Source organism: Rhinopithecus roxellana, chromosome 1 (genome assembly GCF_007565055.1).
Source record: "Rhinopithecus roxellana isolate Shanxi Qingling chromosome 1, ASM756505v1, whole genome shotgun sequence".
Lineage (NCBI taxonomy): Eukaryota > Metazoa > Chordata > Mammalia > Primates > Cercopithecidae > Rhinopithecus > Rhinopithecus roxellana.
In genome coordinates, this window is record NC_044549.1 from 196159740 (window position 1) to 196172272 (window position 12533).

Below are 12533 nucleotides of genomic sequence, written 5' to 3' on the forward strand. Positions count from 1 at the left end.
TTAACGAAATGTACCCCGTAGGCTTCCCAAGAGTGACTGTCTGACAGTTGGTGACTGTAGAAGAAGCCGGTTGGGTGTTTTCTGGGCCATGGAAATTTAAAATGTCTGTAATGTTATCCATCATTACTTTGCTGTCAGAAGGGATGGCAGATTGAAGCTTTTCTCCCTATCGCATTTTCAGAGTTGCTGTGTCAGAGCTTCACCTTGGGTGAAGAAAGATGGGCAGGAATTCTGGAAACAGAACTCCTAAGACCTACCTCTGTCTGCCTGCCTAAAAATGTGGACTGACTCAGTATGAGAAATAACAAATAAGAAAACATTTAAGTGTGTGAGGCAAATGTTAATCACACTTTCTTTCCATAGGGCAAATAAGAGGTGCTTTTCTTATTTAATTATGCTGATAAATTTTGAGGTTTTTTTTTTTTTTTAAGTGTTTTGTTGTTTTGGATTTGAGAGTAACTTTAATTTTTATGTGTATTCATATTGTATATTTATGGCTATAAGTAAAATCAAACTGATTTCATATATATACATATATATAATCTAATAGAGATGATTGTAATTCATTATAATTTTGAGTTTTTTAAATTAGTAAAATGGCTACTGTTGCTGTTTTGGGGTTTTTAAGGTTAGATGTATATCATGTTTAACTTTTTCCCCTATCTTTTTATCTTTACTTCTTTGTTCTCTACATGCTGTGTTTAAACCTTTCTGCTCTCTTCACCTGAACACATCCTGTTTGACATCATCTTTGTGTTGGTGTTTATTACATAGTACCACAAAGCCTGCTCCACACCTGGATGGGTAAGAGTTACATTCTTACTACATTGGGGAAGTGTTTGGGTGGCCAGCCATAAAGAGAGAGTGGACCATGGTTGAGCCCTCAAGGGAGCCCTCTTGATGGCTGGCTTAATCTCATAGCCAAACTATTCTTTAGAATCACAGAATATAGTCGTTTTGAAACCCCATGGCTCTCATGTCACTGAAGGAGTTAATCTGTGCTCAGGGATGGCCTTCTCAGCAATATAATTCTTTTTTTTTTTTTTTCTGTTTTCCAAAATGGGTCGGATAGTAAGCAGTACAATTTCAGGTGTCCCTGTAAGGAAGGTTTCCAAGTACCAAGTGAAGTCTGAATGTTACAGAATCTTTACCCTAAAATGGTTAAGAACCATTGTATTAAAGGCAGAAAACTGAGGCCCAGTTTGCATAATGGTTTCCTTTTATGAAGCAGATTTCAAGTTCTCATTCCATTCTAGTTGCTTCATACAACAGACAGTTTGGTTTTATTTTCAAGTCTGTGGACATGTCATTGATTACAATTAATTGTCTTGATTACTGTTTATAGCTTAATTATCATCAAACCAATTGTTTCTTGAATTTGTACTATGACAGGGTGCATGTCGTCTTTGGACTAGTTATTTCTGGTTTTGAAGTAATCGAACAAATTGAAAATCTGAAAACCGATGCTGCAAGCAGACCATATGCAGATGTGCGAGTTATTGACTGTGGAGTACTTGCCACAAAATCAGTAAAAGATGGTAAGAACTGTTTTGACAGTAGATGAAGCTGAGCCACAGGTACAGCATTGTTGAAGACTGTAACTAGATTTGAGTAGTGGAATTAGTGGCATAGCAATAGCCCTTGGTGCCTCTGAATCATGCCTTACACATTTAATCTTTTAGCATATCTTGTCAAATCTTACTTTTTCTTACTTCCCTTGCCACCAGCCTGATCCAAACCACCAGTATTTTGTGTCTGGATTATTGCCGTAGTGTCATAACTGTTTACCTTGCCTCTGTCCTATAATCTTTTGTCAGCAGCAATAGCCTCCTAACTAGTCTCATTGCTTATATCCTAGGCCCGCTATGGTCTGTTCTTAACAGCAACCAGAGTGATCCCTTTGAACCATAGTTTGCATTCATGTCACGCCTGCACAGAACTCTCCAAGGACTCCCTTCTTCAATCGTCCAAAGCAGAAGTCTTTACGGTGGTCTCTAAGGCCCTGGCTGGTCCAGCTGTCTGCTGTCTCTTTTAAACTCTTCCCTTATTCATTGCCTTCCAGGCACATTGACCCTTTTTCAGACATGCCAACCACTCAGGTTCTTTGTGCTGCCTATTCTCTTTGTCCGGAACAGCCTTCGTCAAGATATCTGCATGACACGGTCCCTTGCTCCTTTAAGTCTCTGTTCAAATGTGTTAAACTACCCCAGTCTTCCTATTCTCTTTACACTGCTTTGTTTTTCTGTCTTAGCACTTATCATTTGTCATATTATGCAATTCTTTTTTTTTTTTTTTTTTTTTTTTTTTTTTTTTTTTTTGAGACAAGAGTCTTGCTCTGTTGCCCAGGCTGGAGTGCAGTGGCACTGTCTCAGCTCACTGCACCCTCCACCTCCTGGGTTCAAGTGATTCTCCTGCCTCAGCCTCTGGAGTAGCTGGGATTATAGGCATGCACCACCATGCCTGGCTAATTTTTGTTAGTTTTAGTAGAGACATGGTTTCACCATGTTGGCCAGGCTGGTCTCGAACCCCTGACCTCAAGTGATTTGCTCACCTTGGCCTCCCACAGTGCTGGGATTACAGATAGGAGTTGCTGCACCAGTCCTATTTCTTGTTATTTGACCCAACCAGAATATAGGCTTCATAAAGACAAGGGAGTTATTTCCTTACAATCTTGCCAGTAATTTTATTATAAACTTGAAAAAAGCTGTCTATACTTAATTTTTTGTTTGCTGTATGTAAAACATATTTTATGATATTCAGTAAACACATTTTTTACTCTGAAAGGCACTGAAGTTTAGTACTAATGTTTTTATTAATGTTTCTTAAAAGTTTTTGAGAAAAAAAGGAAGAAACCAACTCATTCAGAAGACTCGGATTCCTCTTCCAATTCCTCTTCCTCTTCAGAATCATCTTCAGAAAGTGAAATTGAACATGAGAGAAGCAGAAGGAGGAAACATAAGAGGAGGCCAAAAGTTAAACGTTCTAAAAAGAGGCGAAAGGAAGCAAGCAGTTCAGAAGAACCAAGGAATAAACATGTAATGAATCCAAAAGGGTATGTGTAAAACACCAATGTACTTTTACCTAAAAACAAACTCTCTGGAATGGGAAAAGTATGTATAATTCTATAAACTCAATTTTATTACCTGTTAGTGAAAAAGGATAGCATTTTTTAAACTTTATCTAAATTGAAATCTGGCAAATCTAGGAGTAGGTAGCATAGGCATTTCATTTCAAAGATTTGTGTGTTTTCAGTTTTCAGGTCAAAATAGTCCTAAGAATTCTTTTTTTTTTTTTGAGACGGCGTCTCGCTCTGTTGCCCAGGCTGGATGGAGCGCAGTGGCACAATCTCGGCTCACTGCAAGCTCTGCCTCCTGGGTTCACGCCATTCTCCTGCCTCAGCCTCCCGAGTAGCTGGGACTACAGGCGCCTGCCACCATGCCCAGCTAATTTTTGTATTTTTAGTAGAGATGGGGTTTCACTGTGTTAACCAGGATGGTCTCGATCTCCTGACCTTGTGATCTGCCTGCCTCGGCCTCCCAAAGTGCTGGGATTACAGGCGTGAGCCACCGCCCTGGGCCTTTTTCTTTTTTTTTTTTTTTATTTGAGATAGGGTCTTGCTCTGTTACCTAGCTGGAATACAGTGGCACAATTATAGCTCACTGCATCCTCCACCTCCTGGGCTCAAGAGATCTTTCTGCGTCAACCTCATGAGAAGCTAGGACTACAGGCGTGTACCACTATGTCTGGCTAATTTTTAAATTTTTTGTAGAGACAGGGTCTTCCACTATGTTGAACAGGCTGGTCTCTGACTCCTGGCCTCAAGCAATCCTCCCACCTAAGACCCCTAAAGTACTGGGATTAGAGGTGTGAGCCACAATGCCTGACCTCCTGGAACTCTTAAAATAAAAAAGTTAGGATCGTTTACCAATTTTCCTATCAAAATTCTAGTCTTTGGGTTTTTCACTGGGTTGATATATTTTCTCTTTGTGAAAATCATATAACTCTTTTGAGTGAGACTTGTAAGCTATCATTAATTATGCTGTTGTTTCAGTGTCTAATTTTATGTGCTTTTATTATGAAATGCAAACATTATACATTTTAATCAGCGACTTGGTTTGTTCAAAGTCACTCTGAGAGGAGTGACACCAATGAAAAAAGGTCAGTTGATTCCAGTGCTAAAAGGGAAAAACCTGTGGTCCGCCCAGAAGAGATTCCTCCAGTGCCTGAGAACCGATTTTTACTGAGAAGAGATATGCCTGTTGTTACTGCAGAACCTGAACCGTAAGTGGGATGACTACACTATATATTTTTATTTCTCTGAGACACAGTTCTGTCAGCTCATTGCATTCCACACTCATGTATGGAACATGATCCATGTTTGAAGCACATTGAAAGATACTATGGGAGTATTAGATTAATGAATGATATGTAGGAAATATGGGAGATACCAGATTATTGAGTGATATGTACTGTATCTTTCAGAATTCACATTCTAGTAGGGAGAGGAGGTTGGGCAAGTTGGTCAGGGAAGCCCTTATTGGTGATCTGGAAAGATTTTATTCCTGATCTTCTTGCCTTTGCCTTTTATTAAAGCGGTAAGGTTTTAGTTATCAGAATAGAGAGTTAGTTGAATTCTTCAGATCCATTTGAGTGATGAAGCATGCTTTCTAATTTGAATAGTGTATAATTAATTGCATGGTGAGTGGAGATACAATTTAGTATCATAAATAAGTTACTTTTGTCAACTTGTTCAACGATTACTTCTCTGCATTGGAAGAGTGAATGTGTCGCTTTAGATTTAGTCTGAGAAAATAGTATTTAATGTATTTTTTATATTAAAGTTTAGAATTATTAAAAGAAAATGTTTCATGAACAGAAATACCATAATGGCTGGTGTTATTGATAAGTTCCCTATGAAGAGATATTTTGAAAGCTGAAAAGTATAAGAGTCCTTGTTTATAATTAGGTCTCGCATAAAGTTATTTAGTTTATTAAATATTTTTAAAGCCTGATATTGTCTTGTTTTAAAAAGCGATTGCAAAATGGCATGTATCTTTGAATTAATAGCTTAACATAATATGTTTTCATTATTAAAAATTCTTGCTTCTTTGCTTCTTTTTAATTTTCATCACAATCTTCTTTTCCTAGGAAGATTCCTGATGTTACACCCATTGTAAGTGATCAGAAACCATCTGTATCAAAGTCTGGACGGAAGATTAAAGGAAGGGGCACAATTGTATGTGTGATAAGACTTTTTTTGAAGTTATGTATCTAATAAAAGATTTTTACCTATTGTTAAAATCCTAGCTTTAATTTTAGATATAATACAAAATCTGTTCAAGGAACTAATTGTACTTTCCATGGTTATGGGAAGGTATTGCTGTTAGAGCAAAGTATACTGCTGTGTTTGAATGGGTTTAATTGAGTATGAAAGGAGGAACATGTGAAACCATCAGTGAGTATGCTGAGAAATCATTAAGACTTTAAAGAGGAAAATTTTATGTGGATTACAGGTGAATCTCAGCCTTGCCCATCTCTTTTAATGCCTTATTTGAAATAACTTCACCTGAGGCCGGGCGTGGTGGCTCAAGCCTGTAATCCCAGCACTTTGGGAGGCCAAGACGGGCAGATCACGAGGTCAGGAGATTGAGACCATTCTGGCTAACACAGTGAAACCCTGTCTCTACTAAAAAATACAAAAAACTAGCTGGGCAAGGTGGCGGGCGCCTGTAATCCCAGCTACTCGGGAGGCTGAGGCAGTAGAATGGCATAAACCCGGGAGGCGGAGCTTGCAGTGAGCCGAGATCTGGCCACTGCACTCCAGCCTGGGCGACAGAGTGAGACTCTGTCTCAAAAAAAAAAAAAAGAAATAACTTCACCTGAACCTAAAATAAAAGTTAAAAAGAAAAAAAAAAGAACTTTAGACCATCCTTTTGGTAACTTAAATCATTACCTTTGATGGGATGATCTGAGATTGGGTCTTTCACTTAACTCTGTCATATAGCTGACTGTCATGGAGAGGCATTTTAAAAAATGGTATTCTTTTTGTTTTTAAAGCGCTATCACACACCTCCAAGATCAAGATCCTGTTCTGAGTCAGATGATGATGACAGCAGTGAAACTCCTCCTCACTGGAAAGAGGAAATGCAGAGATTAAGAGCATATAGACCACCCAGTGGAGAAAAATGGAGTAAAGGAGATAAGTAAGAACTTTGAGTAAAAGCACAATCCTGTGTCTGTTATATTTTAAGTGTTAAAGGGATTGGATACAATTCTGGACTTTTCATTAAAGAGTCAGTGAAAGATTCACAGTCAGAATTAGACTGTGACCAAAGGAAATACATTTGGGACTACTTGGTGAAAGTAGTACTCTTAACTAGTTGGGTTTTTCAATCAAAATCCTGCTTTCCTTAAACAAAAACTATAAGCCTATATCTTTTAATTACCTCTTAGTCAATTTTAGAAATAATTAGGACTTAGAAATTATATAGCAGATTCTTTCCTAGCCAGCCAGGTCACTGATGAGTTCACTGGTAAATGGGAAAACCTGCACTCGGTGTGCATGTTGACTTTTGATCTCAGAGACTGTTGCTTTTTTAGAAGTGTATACATCTCTTACCTTCAGTACTGTCCCACAGTGGAATATTTATTTTAGGAAGGGGACAGGCTCCAGAATAGCTAGTGAAAAATATGCTAATGGGACCCTGTGTGATCCTCCATGGTAGTATTCTCTTTTTCTCTGGGGGCATCCTGCTGAGTGGTTTGGATTTGGGAAAAGGAGGAAAAGGAATGCATCTGCTGTGTAGAAGTGGCTCAGACACAGTGGTGCTGAGGACTTTCAATTCTGAGCCTTGACATAAACGCTCAGATTGTAAAGCCTGTATCTGTTTTCGTGTACTTTTTCCTCAATTTCTTTTTTAAGTGGTTTACAGTCTTAGGGGAAATCTGGATTACCTCTGTGAGGCGGAGAAAAAACAAGCTTCATGCTAGTTTCAGGCAGCTATCCTGCATCTTCAGAAAATCAACAAATAGTTTAAGACCTTGGTTTGATTCACCCTTAAAAACTGTTCTGAGAGGCAGAGGGTTGGGAGCAGGTAACAGCCAGGAACTCTTGTGATTGAGTTCAGCAGTATTCTTGTGATTAGTTGGTTTGGTTTTCAAACACATTTTCCTAACATATGTAAGGTTCTTTGCTTAGCTTAAAAAAAAAAAAATCCTTTTATAAGTGAATTTGTTAGTTCTCAGTGTGTGTCTCTGAAAGCATAACAAGACAGGCCTATAACTCTGATTCATGCTTCTTGCGTGTGCTTAAAGTGTTAATGGGGTTGGGAACTTTGTTGTTAACAAAGCTGTGTCTTAGGCGTAGAAAACATGCTTATAAATCACCACATGAATATTATGTCCTTTCTATAGGTTAAGTGACCCCTGTTCAAGTCGATGGGATGAAAGAAGCTTGTCCCAGAGATCCAGATCATGGTCCTATAATGGATATTATTCAGACCTTAGTACAACAAGACACTCTGATGGCCACCATAAAAAACGCAGAAAAGAAAAAAAGGTTAAGCATAAAAAGAAAGGGAAAAAGCAGAAACATTGCAGAAGACACAAGCAAACTAAGAAGAGAAGGATTCTTATACCATCTGACATAGAATCCTCAAAATCTTCCACTCGAAGAATGAAATCCTCTTGTGATAGAGAAAGGAGTTCTCGTTCTTCCTCATTGTCGTCTCATCACTCATCAAAGAGAGACTGGTCTAAATCTGATAAGGATGTCCAGAGCTCTTTAACCCATTCCAGCAGAGACTCATACAGATCAAAATCTCACTCACGGTCTTATTCTAGAGGAAGCTCAAGATCAAGGACTGCGTCAAAGTCCTCATCACAGTCTCGAAGTAGATCAAAGTCCAGATCTAGTTCCAAGTCTGGGCACCGAAAGAGAACATCAAAATCACCAAGAAAACCAGCTTCTCAGTTAAGTGAAAATAAACCAGTTAAAACAGAACCTTTAAGAGCAACCATGGCACAAAATGAAAATGTAGTAGTACAACCAGTTGTAGCAGAAAATATTCCTGTAATACCACTGAGTGACAGTCCGCCCCCTTCAAGATGGAAGCCTGGACAGAAACCTTGGAAGCCCTCTTATGAGCGAATTCAGGAAATGAAAGCTAAAACAACCCATTTGCTACCCATCCAAAGCACTTACAGTTTAGCAAATATTAAAGAGACTGGTAGCTCATCATCCTACCATAAAAGAGAAAAAAATTCAGAAAGTGATCAGAGCACTTACTCAAAATACAGTGATAGAAGTTCAGAAAGCTCACCAAGGTCAAGGAGCAGATCTTCTAGGAGTAGATCTTATTCCAGATCATATACAAGATCACGTAGTCTAGCTAGTTCACATTCAAGGTCTAGGTCTCCATCATCTAGATCTCATTCACGAAATAAATACAGTGATCATTCACAGTGTAGTAGATCATCTTCATATAGTTCTGTTAGCAGTGATGATGGAAGGCGAGGTAAGAGGAGACTTAGATCCAGTGGGAAAAAAAATAGTGTTTCACATAAAAAACACAGCAGCAGCTCTGAAAAGACACTTCACAGTAAATATGTCAAAGGTAGAGACAGGTCTTCATGTTTGAGAAAGTATAGCGAAAGCAGATCATCTTTAGATTATTCTTCAGACAGTGAGCAGTCAAGTGTTCAGGCTACACAGTCAACCCAGGAAAAAGAGAAGCAGGGCCAAATGGAAAGAACACATAATAAACAAGAAAAAAACAGAGGTGAAGAAAAATCCAAGCCTGAACGGGAATGCCCTCATTCAAAAAAAAGAACTTTGAAAGAGAATCTTTCTGATCACCTTAGAAATGGCAGTAAGCCTAAAAGGAAGAATTATGCTGGTAGTAAATGGGACTCTGAGTCAAATTCAGAACGAGATGTAACTAAAAACAGTAAAAATGACTCCCGGCCATCCTCTGACAAGGAGGAAGGTGAGGCCACATCCGATTCTGAATCAGAGGTTAGTGAAATTCACATCAAAGTGAAACCCACAACCAAGTCGTCTGCAAATACTTCACTGCCTGATGATAATGGTGCTTGGAAATCAAGCAAACAGCGCACATCAACTTCTGAGTCTGAGGGGTCCTGTTCCAATTCGGAAAACAATAGAGGAAAGCCACAAAAGCACAAACATGGGTCAAAGGAAAATCTTAAAAGAGAACACACCAAAAAAGTGAAAGAGAAATTGAAAGGGAAAAAAGACAAAAAGCACAAGGCTCCAAAACGAAAGCAAGCATTTCACTGGCAGCCTCCACTAGAATTTGGCGAAGAGGAGGAGGAGGAGATTGATGACAAGCAAGTTACTCAGGAGTCAAAAGAGAAAAAAGTTTCTGAAAACAGTGAAACCATAAAAGATAATATTCCAAAACCTGAGAAATCCTGTGAAGAGGGCAGCCTTTCAGGTAAACATAATACAGTGACTGTTTCCTCAGATCTTGATCAGTTTACTAAAGATGATAGTAAACTCAGTATTTCTCCCACAGCTTTAAATACTGAGGAAAATGTGACCTGTTCGCAAAACATTCAGCATGTTGAAGAAAGTGTTACCAATGGAGTGGAAGATGTGCTTCAAACAGATGACAACATGGAGATCTGTACTCCTGATAGGAGTTCCCCAGCAAAGGTAGAGGAGGCTTCCCCTCTAGGAAATGCACGGCTTGATGCCCCAGATATAAACATTGTTCTGAAGCAGGATATGGCAACGGAACATCCTGAAGCAGAGGTAGTAAAACAGGAAAGCAGCATGTCTGAAAGTAAAGTGTTGAGTGAAGTGGGGAAACAGGACAGCAGCTCTGCTAGCTTGGCTAGTGCTGGAGAAAGTACCGGGAAGAAGGACGTGGCTGAGAAGAGCCAGATCAACCTCATTGATAAGAAATGGAAGCCCCTGCAAGGTGTGGGGAACCTGGCAGCACCTACTGCTGCCACATCCAGTGCTGTGGAAGTTAAGGCGTTGACCACTGTGCCTGAAATGAAACCACAAGGCTTGAGAATAGAAATTAAAAGCAAAAATAAAGTTCGGCCTGGGTCTCTCTTTGATGAAGTAAGAAAGACAGCACGCTTAAACCGTAGACCAAGAAATCAGGAGAGTTCAAGTGATGAGCAGACACCTAGTCGGGATGATGATAGCCAGTCCAGGAGTCCAAGTAGATCTCGAAGTAAATCTGAAACCAAATCAAGACACAGAACAAGGTCTGTCTCCTATAGTCACTCAAGAAGTCGATCGAGAAGCTCCACATCATCTTATCGGTGAGCAATATTCTCTTTCCTTCTCCCAAAGAGAGTCTGTTATTGTTTAGCTTGGAAGAATATCAGAATTAGGGACAGAATCACTATTTCCAAATATCTGAAAGGAATAAGAAGTCTTGTTTTGTGTGATTCAAAGAGTAGATTGAGGACTTAGGGAGAGGGAATTTCAGGAGGAGAAATTTGGGCTGCGTTTACAAAACTCTTATTACTATCAATTTAAAGCTCTCTGTCACTAGAAATGAGTTCCCATGATAGTTGGTAAATTCTCCATCTTTAAAGATGAGGCTGCTTCTTGCCAGTCAGCGATGCCTTAGAAGGGAATCCTGAATTGATAGAATATATAGAATTGCAGATCATTAATCTAACCTTCCATTTTACACATGTGGAAGGTGAGGGCCAGAGAGGCAAAGTTACCTGTCCAAGATATGCGTCTTAGTTTAGATGTGGGATAGGGATAAACACGATCATCTTTAGGTTTTGTTGTTGTTGTTTGAAAAGCAATGAAAGAATTTAAAACACCTTTTCCTCAACTTTGTCACTCTGCACCTTTATGAAAAGGTTTTTTGTTATTATAAATTGCATCATAACTTGTCAGCATAGAATAGATAACAGATGAGAATTAAAAACTAAAAATATTTGTGATGGTAATAGGAAGTTAGTAAGCAGTTGTGTTGCATTCTTTTTCTTGTAAATATTTTATGGTTTTACCTGTTTCTTAATTATTCATATCCCTTATTATATTGTGCTTGATACTCATCATTTGAACTGAAAATACCGTAAGAATCTTTGACATGTTTTTCCTTTCTAGTCATTCATCAGTCTTTCTTCCTTTGCCTACCCAGACTTCTTAAAAAAGGAACTGCCACGTGCCATCTATACTCGGTCTCCCATTTTCTCCTCGGCTGTGTGCTTGCTGCCTTCTGTGCCTTCCCCTCCCTGCATCTCTTAGTTTACTGACTTAAGACTTTCAGGTACTTCCGATGGCCAGTGCTGTGGCATATTTTCTGCCTCACTGCTGGAGCCCTCTGCTAGCTCTCCTTTCTCCCACTCAGGCCATTTCATCCTTGTGTTATCGGCTTCTCTTCCTCCTCATGGCCTTTTCTCTCTGAGTTCCCGTTGCTAGATGTAGTTGCCTGTTGAGCGACTCCGGCTTCCTGTCTGCTTATGATCCGCCTTACCATTTACACAGAGACAGCTCTGAACTATTAGTGATGCTGGCCACTTTTCTCATTTACCTTCCCACCTCTGCCTTGGAGTGGGTGGTATTTCAGTTTGTAATGAAGACAGCAAGGCATGAAAGGCTCAGGGACTTGTTCTAGGCTATGTAGCTAACAGGTAGTAGACTGAGAGGGATAAGCCTGAGTGCTGCCCTGCCTCCCTGTTTTGGTTACCTGCCTGGGCCTGACACCCCCATTAAGCTGCGAACTCCTGGAAGTCAGAAACTGTGTCTTACTCATCATTCAGTCACCTCATAGGGTCTGGCTTTATTATTTTTGGTTGAATAAAAGACTACGATCTTATTAGAACATGATGTATTCATTTTCTTGCAGATATACTGGAAGCAGGTCAGTCTTCCAAAACATAAGTGCATACTGAATAAAACCTATGGTGATATTACATAATGTCACCGATACACAGAGGTATTGTTCTGTTCCTGAATGACAGGCTTAAAGTAGGGGAGAAGGGTGGGGAGCCAAGTGAATGCAGAGGGGCAGAATTGTACTGCTTACATTTTTGCTTGTTTTATTAAGTAGTAGACATAAAAATAATTAAAGTATAAAAAACTATGTGATACATACTCATGTACCTGCCATCTAGCTTAAAAAAATAGAACTTTGGGCTGGGCAGGGTGGCTCACGCCTGTAATCCCAGCACTTTGGGAGGCCGAGGTGGGCAGATCACGAGGTCAGGAGTTCAACACCAGCCTGACCAACATGGTGAAACACCGTCTCTACTAAAAATACAAAAATTAGCCGGGCGTGGTGGTGCATGCCTGTAATCCCAGCTACTCAGGAGCCTGAGGCACTAGAATCACTTGAACCTGGGAGACGGAGGTTGCAGTGAGCCGAGATCGCGCCACTGCACTCCAGCCTGGGTGACAGAGCGAGACTCCTTCTCAAAAAAAAAAAAAAAATAGAGCTTTGATGTACCAGTGCCACCCCTAGTTGCACGCCTATGTCCCAAAGTTAACCATTATTCTAAACTTTGGTTATAATTTTGTCTTTATCGTT

General features: G+C 39.7%; 1 protein-coding gene across 6 annotated transcripts in view; it reads left to right on the top strand.

The window, feature by feature from the left end:
• NKTR (natural killer cell triggering receptor) overlaps positions 1–12533 on the top strand; it is a 51619-nt gene that overhangs the window by 32433 nt on the left and 6653 nt on the right. For 5 of the 6 annotated variants that reach the window (XM_030935414.1, XM_030935420.1, XM_010374317.2 and 2 more), the window contains 7 exons: positions 775–804; positions 1393–1538; positions 2830–3052; positions 4126–4281; positions 5149–5236; positions 6058–6203; positions 7414–10302. In XM_030935414.1, the coding sequence (XP_030791274.1) occupies positions 775–804; positions 1393–1538; positions 2830–3052; positions 4126–4281; positions 5149–5236; positions 6058–6203; positions 7414–10302 (3678 nt within the window). The remainder of the gene's footprint in view (positions 1–774; positions 805–1392; positions 1539–2829; positions 3053–4125; positions 4282–5148; positions 5237–6057; positions 6204–7413; positions 10303–12533) is intronic. The other variant, XM_010374319.2, reaches the window with a different exon arrangement.